Here is a 22,516-nt window from a genome sequence, read left to right on the forward strand (position 1 = left end):
GAGCTACAGTACAGCTTAAAAAACAAGTTACATAAAAAGTAATTTAAAAAGTAGTCAGCATACATGATCTAAAACTTGATTACATTACTAACCAGTTTTCAATTTCATCAATTTGTAAACAATCTACCCAGCACTGTAAATTAAAACTAGTTTTGGAGAGCGGTTTATACAACAATTAATTCCCTTACCTGTCAGCAACTTTGGTGTCACATCTCACTTTCTCCATCATCAAATCTTCCTTTGCATTTTTTTTTTTTTTTTGTCTTATCTTCTGGCTACAGACCTTTTCTGCTCCGACTGTAAGGGGTAATGGTTCTTCCATTGTTTACACAAATAAAAGCACAAGGTTTGTTTGTTTTTGTTTTTTTTTTGCTCCTCGCATTACAACATAAGAAGCACAAGCCAATGAGTGCCAGGATTCTCTCCGACATTCAATGAAACTACGTGGGTCACATGATTTCAACATGACACTATTCAGATGACTCTTGACAAAAACAATTTATTTCTTAATGTGTAAAACTTAAATTAGTACTGAAATATTGAAAGCACCTGTAATTTCCATGTCTTTATCATTCATTCATTACTGCTGCATAAGCATTTTAAAAACTTTACAAAGAGCAATTTTAACCAATGAAATATTCTGGATATGAAGGGAGGGGGAAAAAAACAATACTTTAATTGCGCTTAAAAAAAACCCACTTGATTCTAAGAAATGTTCTGGATTTTTTCCCCATTTAAAATTTCTTGACCAGTATAGTTCAAAATGAATTGTCCATTATTCAAGGCATTTTCTGTCAATTTTACATAAATCAATTAAATTATAAAAATAAAAACCAGATGAACAATTTCATTATAGAAAACTATACAGTACGCACCAGAAATGAAAATGCAATGTTAAATCATCCAAGTCACTTGAACAATAAGCCCCACCCACTGATCAACACAATTTGCATGCAGGTTGACTTTGGAAAAAAAACAGTAAATAAAAAAAACACCATCACAAAAATCAACCATTACACTTTAATTTGAGTTGTCTATTTTTGTATGAGCATTAAAAGCTTTATAAAAAAAAAAAAAAAAAAAGTCTTTCACATTTGCCTTTTCATTTTAATATCAGCGGTCTTGCCTCAAGATTGCAGTGAAAGAATAATGTCAAATCACCAGCTGCATTTTATTTTTCAATTTGACAGGGACGACACATTGTCACAGTGTGAATTAAAAATAAAAAAAATCATTTCATTTTCGATTTTGGCATATTTTGCGTGCAGTTCTCCAATAAAATTGTTCATCTGGTTTCCATTTTCATAATTTAATTGATCATTTCAAATGAGCAGGAAATACCTTCCATAGTCTGTAAGCTACAAGAACACTACATTAATTTGTAGTTCCAAGCCTGGAAGTCCAATTCTTGTATTTCCACATTTTCCAATGGCTATAGGAAACCCTGTCCGTATTCCTTCCCCCAGACAAGACACACCCATGCTTCAAAATAGTACATAGAGTTTATTTTGTTCTCTCAACAGTGGAGTTGTTAAAATATGTTGTCATTGATGAAGTGCAACAGTAGAAGGCAAACAGGATTCTTTACATGCTAGATAGTCACTCACACACAACCATGATTTGACTTGGCAACGAATCCAAATAAAACCATACTTGCACTTGACCTGAAAGCGGGTGCTAGCAATACACAGGATTGCCCAAGCAGTAAAAACACGTTCCTTTAAGAAACAGGGAGAGAATGCTAAAACCAAATGCTAGGTTTCTCCTTTCCCCAATTCAAGTAGTTTTGTTTTTCTACAACAAATTCAAGTTCAATCTCAGAAATAAAAGGAAGAGTCCAGATAAAGAAGAACAATCGCACTCCTGGGTCCTGGAGTGAGGGATGGAGACAGGGAACAGGGAAGCCATCGGTGTTATCCAGGGTGACTTGCATCAGCAGTGAATGACGTGGGAGCTGCCTCACTGACGTGGTCCTGCGTAGCGGCCCTCGCTGGGTCCTGTGCCTCGACCAGCTCCAAAACTGGGTTTCTGAGCCATGCCTCCGCGGGCAGGCGGTCCCCTTGACCCGCCTACCCTGTCGCGTGGTCCCCCCGGGCCTCTGGGGCGGATGTCCCGCCTGTCACCTTCACGGGCCGAGCGGGTCTTCTTCTCCTCTACGTTCAGCCGAACGTCTCCTCGCAGTTTAATGGGCTACGGCATAAAGAAAAGGTCATTCTGATGATCCCGCATTAGTCAAAACATCCTGTACCGCACAACGTCTGAAAGCCACACGTACCCGATTGCTGAGGATCTTCTGCACGGGCTCAGCGTCATCAAACACCACGAATCCAAAGTTAGGCAGCTTTCCGCCGCTGTTGATTCTCAGCTCAAGGACAGTGCCGAACTCTGTGCGAGAGAAAGGAGCAGGTGAGTCAATGCAGGAGGAGATGATCTACATTTGAAATCAGTTCGAGTCGAAAAATAATGCTTGCATCAACTTACGTTCGAAGAATTCCTTGAGCTCGCTCTTATCCACATCGTGAGGTACATTTCCGACAAAGAGCTGGTGGCTGTCGGGATACCGGACCGTTCGCCGCACCTCCGACTCCCCGCTCTCACCCTCCCGCACTGCTAACCAGAGACTAAACGTTAGATAAATGACGCTGCCATCTGCATATGATCCATGTCCTTTCAGGTGGACCAGCCATGATGTGTGCTTTTAATTTAACTTTCAATTCTGTGTGAGATGCTATTTATATGCAGACACGAGGTTCATTACAATCCTCAGGTTGCCTTAAGCAGCTTTGCCAGAGCCAATAAGATTTTGATGGATGGCAAAATCAGCTAATCAAGTTTTTCCTAAAAATTAAAAAATGCATCAAAATGTTCATGTGCACCCATACTAGATTGATGACTCTTTTGCACACCTCCTGGCCTTGCTGTTCTGTTGGCTGGAGAGGGTCCTGGCCTTTGATCACGTGGTCTCTGGTCTCTCTGGGGTCTCTGTGCTGTGGTCTGTGTTTCTGCTTTCACCTCCACGCGCGGCTATGAGTCACAAAAACAGTTAATCACCTAGTGCAATAAAACTAATATTTTACATAGAGAGGGAGAGGTTCCATGAGAAATTAAAAAGATAATCTACAACCTGCTGTAGTTGTTAAAAAAAAAAAAAAAAAAAATTAAAGAAAATACAATCTACAATAAGTTATATGTAACAGCATTAATTGGTTTACAGAAAGGCAATATAGGCTTAAGTTATGTAGTAGAAATTTGGGATCAGGGCCCATATGTATAAAACTTTTCAGAAATGCTCTTAAGAATAATCTTAAGCTTTGACTTAAAAAGTAGGACTTTTCTAAGAGTAGGAGACTTTTATAAAGAAGCTAAAAGAAACTTCCAGTAAAGTGTAAGACTTAAGTGTTGTGAACTAAGGACTACAATGATGTCAACACAAAATGGCTGACCTCAACCTCTGAATCAGCCAATAGTGGGCCTGCTCATGTAAAGTCACAGCAGCACAACACCAATCATTCAAATGTAACTATAATAAAATCATTTAATTAAGACACTGAAATATTTTAATATTTAAATGTATTTTTTTAAATGCTTTGCATTGTGCAAAATGATCACATTATTACTGATGCTTTGTTTTCTATTGGTACATCTCCTCGTTTACAGTTGGAGCAATGATGTGAACATGAGTTCAATCAATGGCTCCAACAAGGAAAGCCCACAATCCTCAAAAGTGGCTTGTTTTGGCGGTCAGTTGGAAAGTCAATAAACTGCCATATAGTAGTGGCCAAAGTGATGTCATATATATATAAGATCAAATATATAAATAAAAATAATATTTCAATTATGCAAACAGAATTAAATTCCCCTGTCAAGCAGCTCTAAAAAGAAACTGAGTGCTTTACTCTAAGGACAAATGGACCAATTTGTTGGCAGAGACCATTTACATAAACTCCGCCCAGCAATGCCTGGCTGCCATAAACAGCACTGCAAGACACACGTGTATTTCTGTAGCATCAGTGGCGCAGTGAGTAAAAGACGTGAGCTTTTGACGAGATCGACCCGAGTTAGAATCCAGCTTGTCAAACTCGTGCTTCTTTTCCCATCACATACCAGATCAGAAAGGCATTTACTTTCAATAAAAGTCAAGTAAATATTTGAAGTGGAAATAAAACACCTAATTAATAATACAGTGTTATGTATGCTTAGCTGTAGGTAGGTTTTTGTCCCAATAAAGTGGCATTCATCTAATAAAATTATGACAATTTTCACAATATGATATCGCATACTATACTACAGTATTGGAGTATAAATATCTGCCACCTAACTACTATTTACACGCCTGTTTCTAAAGAAAATTGTTATTTTAGTGTAAATAGAATTATTTGTCCTTAGTGCAAGTAGAATATCTCGCTTTTTCCACTTAGTGTAACAGCCAAAAATATCATTGTTCAGTTAAAGACAGCTCAGTGTTGATTCAGTTCTGTCCAATATGTATCAATTTTATACATCCAATAAGTTTATCAATTATGAAATGAGTTCAATTGGGCAATATAGCATTGTTTACTAGTATGAAGCCTTTGTAAAAAGAATGGTTAGCACATTTGTTTGTAAAGTAACAACCTTGACAGCTGCGCTGAATGTTCAGTGTTTGTTGTGACAATTAAGCATACTACTCTGAAACATTTGTTGCTTATTGTATACGGTTTCACACACTATTCTTTAAAATTACAGCGTTCTTAGAATTTTGACACTTAATAAAATTTTACTCCGAGCGGCTTTATAAATACGGCCCCTGATCCCATCGATTGAAAGACTTTTAGCCACAGTAGGGTTAATTTCATACAGTTTGTTCAGACACCGATCCCATTGATTGTGCCATTCGATGATGACTTAAGATATTACAGTATTAAGACTGGAGAGTCATAGAAGTTGTGCATGTGAAATAAAATAAAACTATAAACAATATTTAGTTAAACAAGGGGTTTTAAATTGACAAAATTATTCTTAAGTTATTAAGAGATCTTAAAATTGTCATCTCTTTACATTAAAGATACCTAATAAAATAAACGAAAAAGCAACTAATAGCCAGGATAACCCTAATACAATATTCTTTGAGAGTGAATGGGTTGGTTGTGAACATCTACCTGCGCAGATGGGACTCGGACAACATGTGGAGGGACTCCTGTGGCGGGGACCACTCCTCCTGGTGGGAGATTCTTGCTAGTGACTGAAGCCCATGAAGACGGCTGAAACAAAAAAGCATTTGACTTCACAGGTGATCTCACTGATCCGGTTTGTGATGACTGCACATCTTCACAAATACAGGTCTACTGACACGAGAGAGACCCAACAGACAGTGATGAATGAGGGTGGTCTTACCCGGTTGTCCTCTGGCATGGCAGGTGCCGTGTCAGCAGGTGTGGGCGAAGGGGGAGATCTCTGGATCTTTTCCTCAGTGTGAACCTCAGGCTCGCTGACAGGTTCCGATTTCAGCTCCACAGCTGCTGGCTCAGGCTCCACCTCTGCTTCTGGCTCAGGCTGGGGCTCTGGGGTTACAGACACCTCTTCTTGCGGCCCCTCAGGCTCCACGCTGTAGAAGCACAAACTTGTATGAAATTTGCAAACAGTCACCCCCTCTTTGAGGGAATCATATCAAATAGAGATTTTGATTTCTAACAGACACCAGACAAAGTAGGTTACTGAAAAGTTCCTGCATAATGACGGATCAAAAATGAAGTGTGAATGGTCGGTTTCGACCTACAACATAACTGCATAGTTTGCATCCCGCCTTACTCAAATGACTACCAACAACTAGATTAAATGAGCCACAAAAACGAATGCTAGTTACCAAGGCGGCTGTTCGTAGTACCCAGCAGACTCCTCCTGGACCACTTCAGGTGAGTGCACCCGTTCCAGCTCCTCCACATCCTCCTCAGACTCTGTGAACAACAGGAGATAAATGAAGTCATCTGCTCACAGCAAGAACGATTTGGAGACATTACTCTCAAAATCTCTGAAATACACCAATAATATCAGCTTCTCACCCTCAGGAGGTTCTGAGTCAGAGTCCCCAAACACCTCATCCTGGTACCGGAAGATATCGTTGTGTACATAGAACTTGTTTGCAACAGATCCCTAAAAGATTACAGCAATGTAAAAAATGAGTAACAGAACATTGTCTGAAAGGAGATTTTTTGTTGGCATAAATGCCAAATGTGGCATTTCAAAATTACTGCATTTTATGAGCTATTTCTTGCACTAATCAAATACTGAAGATCAGAACAAGCTGATGCTTCCATAACACAAAACCCTAGGGAAATGTGATATTAAAAACATACTTAAAAGGATTAAGTTCAAGGTCACAACACTTTTCAGCCACTGAATGTCTATGACCTTTTTAGTCATGTGAGAATACTGGACAGGGACTTTTATTGTAATTCAAACAGATGCTAATAAATCATCCAGATCAATACGAGCAAGCTCAATTGAGTCAATGAATGGAGAAGACTCAATGTGGAAATGGGGAGTGTACAAACTGGACACTACAGCTTGCAAGTAAGCTTTACTCCACCCTGGATCAATATCTAGCCAATGATTTCTTAAAGTCCACATGAAATCACAATAGATCCCATTTACTTTGTTAGCGCACATTACTGATCTTGTGGTGAACAATTGTGTTAACTGAAAGAAAACATCTGTCTCTGCAATCTTAAGACAAAATCTGATATCGCATAGAGTCGCTTTTTAGATGTTGATTTTATCAGACGATGTCGCGATTATAAATCAGGATTTAAGGAGTATGATTCCTGGTTAACGTAGTATCAATGGGTAGGGATTAGTCACTATACCCGTTTTACGTAGGACAACAGAAACTATGTAAATGTTACCAGCTACATTGGGCATTCAGTTGTATTACAGTATGTGACAATTCATAGAGGACATCTGAAGTGCCAAAACTTCTCTGAACACAAACTTGACACAATGACGTCATTAATATGCAAATTAATGCGTGACTTCACCTGTCGCCACAAGTGTCACCAAATCCCGTGGGAAACACTGGACTGTGAGTATTGTTTCTATTACAAGATGAAAATGATGCCCATCAACTCATTTACTTTTTCCACTTTGCAGGTCTTTGCAATTCAGGCTTTGCATGATGATGATTTACGCTTGCATTAGCATATGTTCAGAGACAACAGTTTAATTCACCCGAGGTCATGTTAACATTTTGATCTGATAACATTTATGACGAGATGTTCATACCTCGGGGGCCAGAACAAATGTCTGCATGAACTTCCTCATGGGCTGCATGTTATTGGACAGCTCCCCCAACACTTGCACCACCACTCCCTCGTTCAGGGTGGCATGAGCATCGACATGCCTGATCTTAGTGTGACAATCACGGAAGCTCAGAGCCATCACCTTCTTATGGATTTCCTGTTCAGAAAGAAATTGCATTGAGCTACTGAATCCTAAACAGCATTAAATATTCACAACACTTGTATTATAACTCACAGACTGCCCATAGACTGCTTCAGCTGGTTTGCCATTGTTGTCCAGACCACCGTGTACATAAGACGAGTTCTTGCCGTAAAACCTGAAAGACAAAAGAAACGTTTAGCTGCACTGCAATATGTACTACCACATTTTAAACAAGTAACTTGCATCTAACAAAGGAAATCTGAATACAAGCAGCAAATTCTGACCTGTGTAGGTAGTCAGGAGCCTGGTTGAGCAGGGTGTAGTACTGTCGGACAAACTCTCGCCCGACAAGCTGGGCACTTGGCTTCTCCATCACCATTTCTTTGGTCAACTGGTTTCAGCTGAAACAAAATGACTCCTTAAAATCACCTCTAAAGAACAAGAAATCCTCTTTTTTCACCCTCGTGTTGTTCCAAACCAAAAAGACTTACCCCTGAGGAACACAAAAGGAACTGTCAGGAACCTCTCCTTTTGTGTTCCTCAAGAGGTCATATGGGTTTGAGCATGATGGGTATGACAATTAACATTTCTGGTTGAACTATTTTTAAACTTCAGCTGCTATACAGGTGAACTAGATTATGGCGAGGGAAAACCAGAACAGACCGTTCAAGTGAAACTGAAACAAATCCCTTTGTTAAGCCCATCAAGATCTAGACGCAACGAGGCCGTTTAATGTCGATACCGTTTCTACAAACGAAAAACGAAGTCACACCCAATAAGAGTTCTCGCAGATCGGCTGGTTTAGCTGCTCATCATGTAGGGTGGGACATTATTGCCAATGGAAAACCGCGTCTTAATCAGATGGATGCATTGTGAAATGGACTCAAGTACGTTAGGCCCCAACACCACACGCCGCGTTACTATCTTAAGCCCGGCTCCTTTGTGATCACGCTGAGACTCATGACGATATTAAAAATATATATATTTATTCAGATACGTTCATAAGTTTAGCGAAACACTTGATTTTCTGCAATGGTCATTAATGAATCAGACACGTGCCCAGCACTTTGTCGCATAAGCTTAGAAGAGATGACAAGTTATCAACAGTAAATGACCACACTGTACACGGAAAACGAGTTTAAGTGATCTTACATGGAAATACGGTGTAAAAGACGCGTAATGCACTGTAATAGCTCGGTAAACGCGGGATCTCTCTTTGACGGAAATGTCGGCTGATGGTGAGGGAAATGCAGCTAAAGCTAATCCTCAGAGCGTCGAGCAACAAAAACCCACCCAGCGGCCTAACGGTGAGTTTTACCGCTTAAATCCGCAATTAAAGCGTAATATTTGTCATCCGAAAGGTTTTATTATAAAAACCGGCGAAATCGTACGTTTATATAAAACATATCCGCCACATAAAGCACATGGCTATTAGCTGCGCACAAGCTAACAGAGTCAGCACGCTAACCGCACTAGAACACAAAAAAGGCTGTAAAAAATAAACGCTGTATATCTTTTAATACAACAGATTAAATCCAAAAAAATACACTTACCAAGAGGGAATCAGTAATATGTGTTTGGATTGAATTTGAAGTGATTTTATTGAAGCACCTCCCGCGCCGGTAGCTGTGAGGCTTTTAGCTCAGACACTGGCAGCAGCGCGTGTGGCGAATTGCCGGTTTCACATTAGCTCCTGCTAAATCAACGGTCCGCCTGATCTCAGAACCCAACAGCCAATCAGATCGACGCAGTGGATTCGCGCGTCCTATCAGCATTCGTTCTCTCGCAAAGCCCCCCAAATCAACCAATCAACGTCAACTATACAGACTGTTCGCAACCTGTAAAAACGAGAGTGAAAGGAAGGCTCAGAACAAGGTTGTTAGGCCCGCATGGACGTGAACAATGTGGAGAAAACAGTTGCGCAGCAGCTGCTCGTGTCGTTGTTTTGAGCGTTTTTTGTTTGCGAAACTGTCGAGTTGCCAGGTGATGTCTGTCTGTGCACATTACAAACATTACACTATCATCCTAAGTCATGTGAGAAAACATTAAAATGAAGAAAGAGCATATTAAGGTGATTCTGAAGAATGCGTGTGTGGAAAATGTGCAGTCTTTTTTCACTTCAGAAATCAAAATACATTAAAAAAAATAGGTAACACTTTACAATAAGGTTGATTAGTTAACAACATTAGTAAACATGAACTAAGAATGAACAATACTTCTACACAGCATTGATTAATTTCAGCATTTACTAATGCATTATTAAAATCACAAGTTGTGTTTGATAACATTAGTTAATGCACTGTGAACTAACATGAATAAATAATAAACAATAGTATTTTCCTTAACTAACATTAATAAAGATGAATAAATAGTGTAATAAATGCATTGTGCATTGTTTGTTCATGTTAGTTAATACATTAACTTATGTTAACAAATGACACCTTATTGTAAAGTGTTACCAAAAAAATAAATAAATAAAAAATACTTAAAGCAAGGCAGTTGTAAGATCATTAACGTTTGCATTGTGAATGTGATAATAATTTATGGGATGTTCATTTATTACAACTAAAAATGTACCTCTTTCTTGTTATTAAAATATTAGATAATAATAATAATACATTTCAAAAGCGGTCTAATTACTGCAATTTGAAAATAATTTCAAGTTAACTATAGCACTATATAGGCAGGCCTGTTTGTGCATCATGGTAATATTTGTTTTATGCTGATTAACAAATATGCTATATGTATTTAGCCAACTAGGCCTATATCACAGTGTAACGTTGTTGTTTCACTGCAATAAAAAATAATTATAGTAGAAAATGTGTAGTGTAGAGTAAAATGAAAGTCTGGACAGGATATCTGAATAGTAATGATAGCTGGGTTAATTAATTTCCTTAAAATAATGTTGCCTAACATTTCCTAATATCTTAGTGGCCCACATAGACATAATTCTCTTTCTGAAAAAATATTGTTTATGTATTTACTTTAATTTATTTATTTTTGTTATTTTATTTTATTTTTTGGTGAGTATTTATTGGGAGGCTTCTTGAGATTTACCCTTTTAGTTAACAGGTGACATTGTGGCAAAATTTGTAGCCGTGATTTTTATAATGTTCACACACTTAATTCCTCAGAACTGCATTAGACTTTTTTATAAATTATGATTTGTAATTATGAATATCTTGAAATAATATAATGTCCATTAGGGGGCGACACGCTTCCCATAGATGCAAAAATTTGCGGTAGAAAACGATTCAGATCATTTGTTTCCATTTTTAAAGGAATATCTACCAACAATTCATGACTATTAAATCCCACCAGATTATGGACAGCGCTCATAGTTGAATTTGACTAAACATTTTCATGTTAAAATGGTTAGCCTAACAATAGACATGAACCTCACCATCTGTTGGGCCACTGTTTGTATTGGATCGGGAGAATAAATCAGATTTAACAGATTGGACTGCAGGCACTGGGAGAATGAGTTCAGCTAATCTATCAAGCAAAGTCTTTATAATTACAATCAACTGGGATGAAAAAATAATGGATTAATTTTGTATTAATTTGTTCAACATGTTCTGCGGTAGGCTATTCACCAATGTTGGAGTGCTTCTTCCTGTCACTGACTCAATATGCATCAGTTCTGTATGATATAAAAAATAAATAAAAAAAGTGTATCAAATATTTATTATAAACATCGGCAAATCTAAGTGGAAAAATATTTTTATAAATATCTGATGTGTTGACAAAAAGTATGCACACAGCTGTGAAACCTTATCTCATTTTTAAAGAAAACACTTGCTTCTGTCAGTAATATTTCTTTAAAAGGCATGCTTATATTTGAAGTTTAAATCAAGTGTATACTTTATGTAGCCTAGTATCGGTCTGAGCACAGGTTGTTTTAGGAGTAGTGAGCAAGGTCCAAATGAAAGAGGACTCAGGGCAAAAATGCCATAAAATAAAACAGGAAAAGCCCTGATATTTAAAATATGTTCTTCTACTTTTTGTTTTTCTGATATCTAACATTCAGTGTATATTTTTTAACCTTTTATTCCAGGTCTGTGATGGTTTTCTGTATTTAAATCTGTATTTAGAGCGAGCGATGTTGAGTGTGTAGCTATAATATCAAATATTCTTTGGATGAAAACTCTAAAATCAACTCTAAAACATGAAGAAATCACTCTCAATAATATCTGACACTGGTAGTGAGTGATAACGTATGTCATCATTTTGATCAAATAAAGAGAAAATCCGCTGAAATAGTAGTTGATTTATGTCTAGTGGTTCCTGTTGGGGTTTTAGGGCTTGTGTTAGTAACGTTCCATTTTTTGTGATCTGTTTTTATGGTTAAGAAGCAGCGGAGAAGAGTGTTTTTTCCCCTCCCTGGTGCAGAAGTGGGCTGGACTGCAGCACAGTGTTCTGGCTGGAGCTCTGCCATTGTTTGAGATTCCTGACGCGAGTGTCTGGCTGGAAGGGTAAGCCTGGTGCCTGGGTAAATCCTGCTCTCTCTAGCTTTGCTTTCCCATGACTGTCTATTCCCACTGAGACCATACACTATTTTTCCCACTGCTTCATGCAATACAGCACATGCAACATACTTAAAACCTAAATCTTCTTTAGAGCCTGAATTAGTAGCTGTTTAGAAATATGAACATAGCATATGGATAAATAGCATCAAACATTACAGAACACAAAAACAAACATTAAAACTATTAGAATTTTCCTGATTTTAGGATGTGGAATAATCTAAAATGTTTAAGGAAATATTCTTAGCCTAAATTATTAATAATTATTACAAATCTATAAATGCATGCTTGTTGAAGGGACCTTTTCAGTTTGATTTCTTGTTGTTTTTCATCATTTAACTGTTCAGTTCAACCAGCATTACACAGTTAAACACTGAGCTAGCCACACTGGCTCGGTTTAAAAATAAGCCTTTAAACACAGGGTCCTAAAATATATATTTTTAAATGCAAAGGCAAGAAGGAAATTACGTAAACATCCACTCCACCCTCGAGGAAACTACTAACATATGTGCTCCAGATTTGTAGCCCCATTGACCATGCAGCATTGTTTTCTTTGCACATTTACATTGTTTATGTAGTCATATTCATATTTACTTCAATGCTAAAATTATCCTGGGTGCCTGAATAAAACAAATGATCTGCAAACATCGTGTTTGACAATGTTTTTCATTTTGCCCATGGCAAACATTAAAGTATAAATGGGTTATGCAATTATATACCTGGGGAAACAGATCGAGATAAATGGAGAAATGCATGCAAAGATTGAGTTTGGAAATTTCAGTAGCTTTTATTCATGTAAAGAGATTCATAGTGCTCACATTGTGGCAAATACTGCAAATGTATGTGAACATGTTAGAGGGAGGAAAAAAAATAAATCTCATCCTGCGAGATTCTGTCCTCTTGAATTCAAATAATATTTCCTTTTATTATTCAGCTTTTAAAACACTCAACATTTGGCCCTGATTTCTGACAGGAAACAATATGCAAATAAAAACATCAGCCTGCAGATATTCAGGACTCAAATTAAAAGACGTTATCAGATTTAATAAAGACATCAAAACAATAAATCCACCACCAAAGAGTGCAACAAACAAAACTAAAAGTTTATAAAGCAAGCAGAAAGAACATTTATTTGGAAACTTTATTTTGTTTTTGTACATTTCCACCATCAAAACTGCAAACTTACAATTCAAGCCCTGATTCTGAGTGTAAAAAACATTTGTGGATCCATTTCCAAAACAAAAAAAGTGTTTCAACGTACATAGTTCATCATATTTAACTCTCTCTTTAATACAGCCTGTCCAACAGCTGCTTGGCCAACTTAAAACGGGCAGTGTTCAACCACTCCTTGTGATAGTTACTGTGTTACTGTGTGGATTGTGCACTTTTTTTTTTTTAAACATTATGAATGTTTAGTGGTATATGCAGGTTGTTAGAAATCGCAATTAGCACCTTTACTTTAAATTTTTAACTTAAGGTTTAGCACCTCGCCCCAATAGTAACTAGGAAGCGTCAATGGTAGACGTGCTTAGATGACAAGGTCATTGTCGATGTCCTCTGAAAGCAGAAAACAGCTAAAGTTAGTAAATAAAATTAACCAAACATAACAAAAATATGAACGGCATGGTCAAAAACTCACGCTCTTTGATTCCAAAGCAGTTGGCCCATTCCTCGAGAGCGATGTACTTGTCTTGGTCAGCATCGCACTGCTCAAAGAAGCTGGTGGTGCAGTGCTCCATTGGGATGAGAGGAGCGCGCAGAGGAGCCAGCTCAGTGTGGGACAGGAAGCTGATGTAACACAAAAACGCATGCGCATTTGAATCAATAACTTTTTTTTTAACTGCCTCTGTTACTATAACACTTAACTGAACCATCAAGATCATTTCTAAACACATTTTTCAGAAATATGTTTGCTGTGAAAATTAGTTAAACATACCCATCAACAGGGTGCTGGTCAAGCTGACCAAACTGCCAGTGAACGGGGAAGATGTACATGTTGTAGTTCTTTTCGAAGTCCAGGGCCAGAAGGTCCAGAGAATGAACACCAGCCTGCAGCCTCTTCTCATTCTCATAAATCTTCTTCACCTACAAACACAGCACGAAGTTTGCGGGCAGTTCAGAAGTTTTGCCATCTGGATTTGACTATATTGTTCAATTATACATGCAGTCTTTTTCTTTTTTCTTCCCTAAGATAAGGCTGCTATTGAACTTGTCTTCAATTCAAATTTTGCTTACATTGTTATGGAACAATGGAAAGTTCTGGAGGCTAAAAAAAGTATTTTGCAACCCAAGCTCATTGGAAAAACATGCCTGTGGCGGCATTTCTGGAAAATTATATTATGCTGCTTCTTGCATGTTTCGCAGTACTTTTAAAGTGAAATGTCCAATGAGTGCCTGGATGAACATAAATCTGTTTATTGGTTATTGTAAACATCGCAGCAGTTCAGAAACAAAATGTCTAGCGATGTAGTTTACTGCTATATCATGTTAGAAAATAACATACCACCTACATAAGACCTAACCGACAAAGTTTGAAATCCATTAACTAAGGCAACCATGCAATTTTAGCTTGCTTCTACATGTCTTTGGGGGGTTTTATCGTGATTTCACACTGTACCGGGTGAGCTACTGAGCAAGTTTACTATGTTAGACAAGCCATACATATGGATCTGATTATGTGATGAAAACGTCAAAATGTATTAGTTTACAAATAATAATAATTATAATCTGCACCTGTGATTTTAATTTGTGTAAAAAGATTGAAATTTTGGCATTTGTACTGCCTCTAGTGTTCATCTCAACTGGAAGCTGCAGTGAATTGTGTGTATAAGTATCTGTTTTTAGAGTTTTGCGAAAATAGATGCACATTTTTCCAATGAACCTACCCTAGTGAAAAATAAATATACTAAAATGTATTTGAAATTATTTAGTGCTATGCATACTACAAATACATTTAAGTATTTATGTACTTAATAAAAATACCCTGCAACTGTATCTTTGGTATACTTCAAGTCTGTTAAATTGGAACAACCAATTGTGTGCTTAATGCACTTTAATTGTGCGTAAATAGTGCTGAAGTCCAACTAAAGATATACTTAAGCATATTTGATTGTGCTAAAGTGGAACTATTGCAAGTATACTTTAGGTAGACTTTAATTATCTTGCATTTAAAGACTGATGTTATACAGAGATCATACGATCCTTATTAATAGCGATTTAAAAACACATTTTCAGCATAATATTAGGAAATATGCATTGTGCAGATACTGCAAATAAAGTTTAATTATAATTTTATTTCAGTAAGTTTTAAGTGATATATGTTAATGGATTTGAAGTATTCTTAGTATGAAATAAATGTATTTTAAAGAAACTATAGCATAGTTTTTTTTCTACTATGGTATGCTGGCATTTTTAGAGTTTTTTCAGACTATAAAGAGTAAAAAGTTGAACTGACCCTGAGTTTCTGCTTCTCGGTGAGCAGGTTATTGTCTTCATCGCGCTCGTACAGGGTCACCAGCACGTTCTTCAGCCAGTCCCTCATGCGCAGGGGAAACTCGTTCAGCTCGTTGTCCAAGCAGGGGGCGATGTCTTAAGGAAAAAATCAAACATTAAATCAATCAATTTGAAATAAATAATAAACACAAACAGCATGCCTAGGGGATATATTGTAGCATTATACTCTAAAAGGGACCAAATTACAGCCCTCTGGCTAATATTAGTGTCATAGCTGTTAGGATCTAATTCGTTTATGCCAGAAACACATTTTCTGAGTCTCTGACTGAGACACCCTGCTTAGCGATGAGACTACACCACAGCGGGAGCTCCATTTGAGCCCTTCAGTCCCGACTCATCTCATCAGGCGTACAGCGGCGGTGGATGAGGAAGATTTAGGGGGATTGGGTCTGCTTTATGGAGCAGCACTGGCAAGCTCAGACTCGTCCTGTGCTCAGTGTTTGAAGGGGCAACAGGGACGCCCCAAAGCAACAAGCCATCAATCACTCCAAAGCACTCAATTCCACTTACGTTCATGGCTGAGCTTGTGAGTGGTCTAGATTTTACTTTCAAAGTCTGCCTTGTTTTACTTCACTGTTATGTGCTCACATTTGCAGGGTCCGATGTAGTCCAGGTGCAGCTTGTGGCCCTTCTTGGTGCCCTCCAGGGCGCATTTGGTGGCAAAGAAGTGGCAGGAGGACTCGTAGGTCTTGTTGTCAGTGCCACAGACCTGTGAAATAAAATCCATGAATATGAGCAGCCGTAAATGCCACAGTTGTCAGCTTGACAGGTTTGATGTCCCTACGGTATTATGCTAATGTTTGCTGACATGATTTGCCCAATGCATAAAACAACACTTCAATCAAGCTGTTCAAATGGTGCGCATGTACTCCTAGGCATTGCTGTCACTACACGTGTGGAGACATGAGACAGATGTGAAAAGAAGGAAATGACTAAAAACACGCACATGCTCAAAATCTCCGACTGGGGCGGAGCAGGTCAGAGGGTCCTGGCACACACACATGGGCTGGTTGCTGTCATCAACCTCGCACACTTTGCCTTTCTTGCAGTGATGGTTTAGGCAGGGGTCTATAAGGAAAAAGCATTAAAGACAAAAATTATTTATTTATTTACTGATTGATTGATTGCCATTTATATATATATATATATTTTTTTTTTTAATTCAAAATGTATTTTATTAATATCTGTTTTATATTATACTTTATTTTACATTTATTTTGTTATTAATATTAATTATATTATTTTCATTTTTACTTCATTTATTGGTTGTTATTAATTTATATTTTATTTTATTCCTTTTCTACAAAGGTCATATATTCAAAAACATTCTTATTTTTTAATAAAATTTTATTATTAATTATATTTGATTTATATATGTATATTATTGTTTTAAAATTCCTTTTAAGGGCATATATTCAAAATGTCCTTCACCAGTGGATTTACATTTCTTTCCCCTTCCTAGATATTTTGTGGTGGGCATGTGGCTGGAAGACTGGCATTGGAATCAACGTAGTCCTGTATAACCATAGTCTGTCTGAACACATAATTACAGCTGTCTACTTTTGACTTATTTGCAGCCTGTTATTATCCATAGTCTCGTGTACTTCTACAATGTAATCTACACACGTTATCACAACTTCACTCGTGCACAGGGCCAGACCAGCAGACAAATCTCTCGAGAGGAAATAAATCTGTAACTTTGGAGTATTAAACACAGCCTCAAAACAATGGCAAATTGCTGGAGGTGTGGAAAAGACATTAAACTCACTCTCAGCAATAACATCCTCCACGACTTCAATGGCCTCATCAAACTCTCCGGTCTCCACCTGGACTGGGTTGGCTCCCACTTCCAGCTCCTGAATTATGAGACAGAAAAGTATTATGGGTATGGCCTGTACAACCAAGCCCAATTTTAAACACTGCTTTCCTCTTTTATGTGAGGAAAATACATACAAGTTAAACTTCAAATGAGAGCGCATGACCCACATTACTGCACAGCCACAACAAGAGTTTTGCTTTTGTGTCTGACACAACTGGCATCTGTGCTGTGCACATGTGGGGAAGCAGTGAATTGTAATTAGTCCCTTTCAGATATATTTTCAAACTTTATGGATTTCAGTCCCCCGGGGGAATGTAACAGGAAGCTGAACATGTGCATATGTAAACACATCTGGTCCCATAATGGGGGCGAGTTGTCTATTTTGGTCTTGACAAGTCTTCTTAAAAATGCAGTTTGGACTTAATTAAGCAAAGAGATTTTTAAAAGATTTAAATATTTATTTAATAAAACATACCTCTTCAACAACTAGCTCCTCTTCGGTCTGTAAAATGAAATTGATATGGACTTTAGTAAAAGTTTAGTCATAAAGCAACATTATAGAGGACATTAAAATGCTCTTTGGTTTTGATACAAAGCTCGTTTTCTCTATGAAAGTTTTTTATACTATTCTTAATTTTAAAATGAGTAATTAAAAAATCTAGAAAAATCTTAAATGAAATTTAAATATATATTTACTATAAATTTTTTTAATAAAATGTACTTACTGGAGCAGCCAGAGTCTTGCCAGCGAGGCAGAACAGGAAGAAGATCCAAACCCTCATCTTGAGTTTCAGCCTAAGCAAAAATAAAAACACCAAAACCTGAGGTAATCTGAAGGATTTACACCGCAACACATTATCGTGTTAGTTTTATGCATGTAATGTGTGCTTTCCTGAAGTATGAGGAAGAATTGTAGACATCAGAATCACACACATGCATGCTACACAGATCTCTATGCTCTTTTTATGTGGCTTGAGATCAATAGCACATCAGTTCAAGACCTCAGGCGCTGAACCACACGCACTCGGGCCACCGATCTGCTCTGTATGCTCTGCGACGGATAACCAACCTACAGAAGTCAGTCTCTCCAGACACAGAAGCTGATTGAGATAAGAGCTCAGTCTGTCTTTGTTCTGCTAGCTCGACTGCTTTCCTCTCGCTCAAAGAGTGCCTGGAAGACCGACTGATGTGATATGTTCTCCTTGAGAAACGACACTCTCCTGCGGGGAGATAGGGGCTGTTTGTCTGAAAGCACTCATTCTCTTATCCATTTGCTGTGTATCAGAGATCCTTCTTCCTCTGTATCAATATAGATATATTTTGTTTATGGCTGGAAAGTACAAAGCAGCCATAGGTAGACCATCACTGGGTTATTCTATCAACTTCTGCATTTTTGCTGCACTAAAGATCAAAGCCATACACTATTGTTTTTCTATAAAAACACAATTGCAGTAATGAAACTGGCTGCAAAAAAAAAAAAACATGAACATGAAAGGCACTTTTCTTAATGTTATGTGATTGAGATGCTAATGTTGCATAAAAACTGTTTTGACTGTGTTTGGTTATGAAAGTTATTGGTTATGAGGGAGCATCCATCAGCCAAGTTCTTGTTGTGAGTATGATGAATATGAATCATGACATATTTGGTGTTTGACTTTGAATACGATTAAAATCAAAGCTAATTCCCACCCCTCAAGCTGTGGTGGAACGCTTGTGCATGAGTAGATAATGGGTGGGATTACTGCATATTATCTGTGCATTCATAATTGGCCGAGTTGTAGAATTCTTAGGGGAGTTAAGGGTCTTCTTGAAACCACTGACCTGAATATAATTTGCCCAGCAACTGCTGAGAATCTCCTTGGCTTATTGCTCAAGGTTGAGAAATTCCTTGTTTCTTCAAGAAAAACCCATGAAGCAAGTTAAAGTTGGCATTAATTGTAAATTCTGTCTATTTTCTAAATGCATCTTGATTTCATTGTGAAAGATTCATCCATTTCTCTTTCTTTCTTCTCTTTTTTTTTTTTTTTTTAATTGTGAGGTTGTAATTTTTAATCAAATTTTTAATTCCATTGATATGGCATTAAAATGGACTTCTCCACTTGTCCTTGAATCCTGTCAATTTCTTACAATCAAACTCAAGTTTGCATTCAGATCTGCCTCCATACAATCAACAACTGATGGATAGAACCGCATCTTACATTTTTCATTTCTGAAAATGTTTCACTCAACAATACAGAAGAAAAGATCTGACGATACTTTGACATAAATGAGTTGGATGCACATTTCAGCTCCGATTGACCTCGTTTAGAAATGTAGTTTTAGGTTTCAAATAACCTTCAAATACATCATGGAAATCCATAAATCCTACATTAGATTTGATTTTTGAGTATTGTTTGTCATTTCACTGAAGACCTCTTGTTGTTGAGTGCTTGTATTCAGCACATGAAAACTGTGCAAGCAGGTGTGTGAAGCCTTCAGTAGCCCTTCAATGTTTTCTTTGGCAAAGGAAGATAAGGTGGCCGAGGTCAGACGCCCCACGTCTAACATGGAAAACTACAGAGACTCTGTCACCCTCTTCAAATGCTGACGTCTTAAAACGTGGCAGACAAAGAATCTTTTTCGCTTTCCGTCAACAAAAACGTCCTATTTTAACAGGCCGAGGCTGTGTGAGTCATAGGACGAAGGAAATGACCTGACATCATGTCCCGTAATTAATATGGAGGTGCGCTCTGTTCCTTTCAGGAGACGTCTTGGCACGTCCATGCAAGTCATTTTTTGGCTGAAGTATAAGTCCATTACTCTGGTGGAGTCACTTTAGAGCAAAACAACTTATTTTATTTGGAAGGTCGCATTCAAAATCAAACATGCCCGAGCTGAAGGAAAGTCAGCGGTATAAAGGATGTCTTTTCAACCCAGTATTTAATTTAGAGTTTAGTTAGGTAAGCAGGTTGTGGGGCGTAAACCGGGAGGAAAACAGCAGCTCAGTACTCTGCATTTTTTCCCAAAGAGTCATTTTCCAGAAGCTCTGCAGACGGAGTTCTCTCCAGAGCGACAAAACAGGTGGTTCAATCTCTTGATAAACAAATGAGCTGCAAAACTGTATCCACAACATTTGACATGCTGCCAAAGCATCTCTTGCAAATTTAAATACTATACATGGCATCTGATTTCCCTAACAAACATACCTTCGCTGTGCTTACTCTAATATCATCCCAAGTATAGCCTTAGCATATTAAACACAAACAGAATAGCATCATCAGTGCCCAGTGCTGGGATCGAGGGTTTGGCATGGTGGGCATGCTTGATTTATGGAGCAGGAAGCCACTTGGCATGAGCAGCAAACCTCTGCGTGAGCCACCTGTCCATTACGGCACAATTACTTGCATGCATCTGTGCGACGTTTAGCGCTAAGCAGAAAAACAGACTGCTTAGTGAAAGCTCCCTTGAAACAAACGGTGAACCTGTTAGAACTGCAGTCACATCTGAGATAACAGGACAAAAGTGGGGTTTCAAACTAATTTGCAATGACAAATCGACACTTTTTTTTTTACTCCCAAGGTTTTGTTTCACAGGAAATGAAAACTCATCTCTCTGGGACCCGATCTCGTTTTTTTGTAGTAACGAGGAATCGCTATTACAAAGCTAAACCTTGGGCCGAAAAACAAGGTGGGAGGGAAGAGGAAATTTCATCCTCTGCTGAAAAGGAGTACAGGGACCTCTGAGGAAGACAAAAAAACAGTCAAAAGAGAGTGACTGAGCAAAAAAAGATCCATGTAACCCGAGTTAACAATCACCTGACCTTTTTAAGTCGCCCGCCCTTCCCCCCGCCATTGTTTGTAAGTTAAACCACTCTGTTATTACTCTCCTTTATCCAGTGCAAAGAGTAGAACAACTGTCTGTGAGAAAGCAAATGAATTTCACCCTATAAATATAAGCGTATCACCTTGAAAAGACCTTATCTGTGGCCGAGAAAATATGACTTATTCATTTATATTCCTATCTGATCCTCAAGGTGAGCGCGAGTCACGAACCGCCGAGCTAAAAATGGGGTTAAAACCAGATCCACATTCTTAACCTGATTTGTTGCTCTTTTCAGTTTCTGAAACTTCACTTTTTAGATTTGTGTTTTTTGTTCACTAATCCATATGCATTATAAATACAAGCCGGATTTGTGCGATTAACAGTCCCCTTGCACACAGAATTGATTAAAAACACATTTAACCTTTTCTATCTCACCCAAAGGTATATCAAATGTTTCTAAGTTTCAATAAAATGTTTATTTCTGCCATTTTTCTCGTTGTTTGGCTCACCAGGGGAAAATATTATCCATGCTGCACCACACATTTCTCATAAAATCTTGTGAGATATTGTACCATATGCAGTCGGTATGGTAAATTTAGCATAAAATGTTGCCATAAAGTGAAAATATATCAATAAAACATGATTTTCAAACTTTTCAACTAAACTTTTCTCTTATCTTTATATAACAATACAGGCCATTCCGGCAGCTGTAGCCTGACAGTTTGTCTTCACACGATTCTTGTTTGTCTACAGCAGCGACATCTGCCTCGGTTCGACATGGTCTCAAACAGCTGGTGAAAAATTGCCATGGAAACACGCATTCCTTTTGATGGGAGTAATTGTTAGGGGAGGAGCCTATCGGGTGACTATCTCCCCTCCCCCTCCATCCCTGACTCTGTGTTCACCCCTCCTGCTGCATATGTGGCACACAATACCTCAACATTGTGCTGCTCTGAGCCCTAGACTATCACGGTTTAGCTTCAAACTTTGAATAAGAACATTAGCTTGGTAAATAATCTGTTTGCATTGCTTTTACAAAACTTGCATCAATAATGAATGCGCAACACGTGAAGTTTATATAAAACAACAGACACCTGTTTCCAGAGTGAGCTTTTTAGTAAATCTGTGCTTTCATTACATGCACATGGAAATGTGATCTTTATAACCTTTTTAACATGCAAGTAGGATAAAAACAAAAATCAAGCTGCTCTACTAGTAAGAATAGTTTTGGCAATGGTTTTAAAAGTATTAGTAAATCAACACTTGACCGTGAGAGTTTATTCATTTTTATGTTCATGATGTAAGAATGGGACACAAATGAATGCTCTTACCTTCTGTCCGTCTAACAGAGAAGCCAGAGGAGAAGTCAGCTGGTGAAAGGGTCTGAAACTATCTAACAGCAACACAAGTTCACACAGAAGACATTTGCTGTGGGCAGGTC

The 22,516-nt window shown here is 37.9% G+C and overlaps 2 protein-coding genes across 5 annotated transcripts; both read right to left on the reverse strand.

Annotated features, from left to right (window-relative positions):
• Nucleotides 1-1,152: 1,152 nt before the first annotated feature.
• On the reverse strand, nucleotides 1,153-9,126 carry g3bp1 (GTPase activating protein (SH3 domain) binding protein 1). Of its 4 annotated transcripts, none has more exons than XM_058798613.1 (12): nucleotides 8,970-9,126; nucleotides 7,701-7,817; nucleotides 7,510-7,591; nucleotides 7,258-7,431; nucleotides 6,039-6,129; nucleotides 5,843-5,933; nucleotides 5,374-5,584; nucleotides 5,139-5,240; nucleotides 2,907-3,024; nucleotides 2,482-2,610; nucleotides 2,276-2,385; nucleotides 1,153-2,190 (listed from the first exon to the last, which is right to left on the reverse strand). In XM_058798613.1, exons 2-12 carry the CDS (start codon nucleotides 7,793-7,795, stop codon nucleotides 1,960-1,962), a joined length of 1,434 nt encoding a protein of 477 aa, XP_058654596.1. In that variant the 5' UTR covers nucleotides 7,796-7,817; nucleotides 8,970-9,126; the 3' UTR covers nucleotides 1,153-1,959. The 4 variants fall into 4 exon arrangements, with proteins under 4 accessions (XP_058654596.1, XP_058654595.1, XP_058654594.1 ...); XM_058798612.1 differs by having other exon boundaries at nucleotides 2,482-2,607; nucleotides 2,883-3,024; XM_058798611.1 differs by having other exon boundaries at nucleotides 2,883-3,024.
• Nucleotides 9,127-12,704: 3,578 nt separating this feature from the next.
• Nucleotides 12,705-22,516, reverse strand: sparc (secreted protein, acidic, cysteine-rich (osteonectin)). Its single transcript, XM_058798834.1, has 10 exons — nucleotides 22,407-22,516; nucleotides 18,000-18,069; nucleotides 17,750-17,776; nucleotides 17,224-17,311; nucleotides 16,402-16,523; nucleotides 16,044-16,164; nucleotides 15,397-15,530; nucleotides 13,879-14,027; nucleotides 13,582-13,730; nucleotides 12,705-13,499 (listed from the first exon to the last, which is right to left on the reverse strand). Exons 2-10 carry the CDS (start codon nucleotides 18,054-18,056, stop codon nucleotides 13,471-13,473), a joined length of 876 nt encoding a protein of 291 aa, XP_058654817.1. The 5' UTR covers nucleotides 18,057-18,069; nucleotides 22,407-22,516; the 3' UTR covers nucleotides 12,705-13,470.

The sequence above is a fragment of the Onychostoma macrolepis genome, chromosome 14 (genome assembly GCF_012432095.1).
Source record: "Onychostoma macrolepis isolate SWU-2019 chromosome 14, ASM1243209v1, whole genome shotgun sequence".
Lineage (NCBI taxonomy): Eukaryota > Metazoa > Chordata > Actinopteri > Cypriniformes > Cyprinidae > Onychostoma > Onychostoma macrolepis.

What these genes read in the sequence shown, in the direction of transcription:
- sparc (XM_058798834.1), bottom strand. Translation starts at nt 18,056, where the DNA reads ATGAGGGTTTGGATCTTCTTCCTGTTCTGCCTCGCTGGCAAGACTCTG. An exon ending in GGAGGATGTTATTGCTGAGA is followed by an intron (nt 16,524 to 17,223) that starts GTGAGTTTAATG and finishes TTTTCCTTATAG; the next exon opens with ACCCCTGCCTAAACCATCAC. An exon ending in CCGAGAAGCAGAAACTCAGG is followed by an intron (nt 14,028 to 15,396) that starts GTCAGTTCAACT and finishes CTGTGTTTGTAG; the next exon opens with GTGAAGAAGATTTATGAGAA.
- g3bp1 (XM_058798611.1), bottom strand. Translation starts at nt 7,795, where the DNA reads ATGGTGATGGAGAAGCCAAGTGCCCAGCTTGTCGGGCGAGAGTTTGTC. An exon ending in AAGCAGTCTATGGGCAGTCT is followed by an intron (nt 7,432 to 7,509) that starts GTGAGTTATAAT and finishes CTTTCTGAACAG; the next exon opens with GAAATCCATAAGAAGGTGAT. An exon ending in GCAAAAGAGTCATCAATCTA is followed by an intron (nt 2,611 to 2,882) that starts GTATGGGTGCAC and finishes GTCTCTGGTTAG; the next exon opens with CAGTGCGGGAGGGTGAGAGC.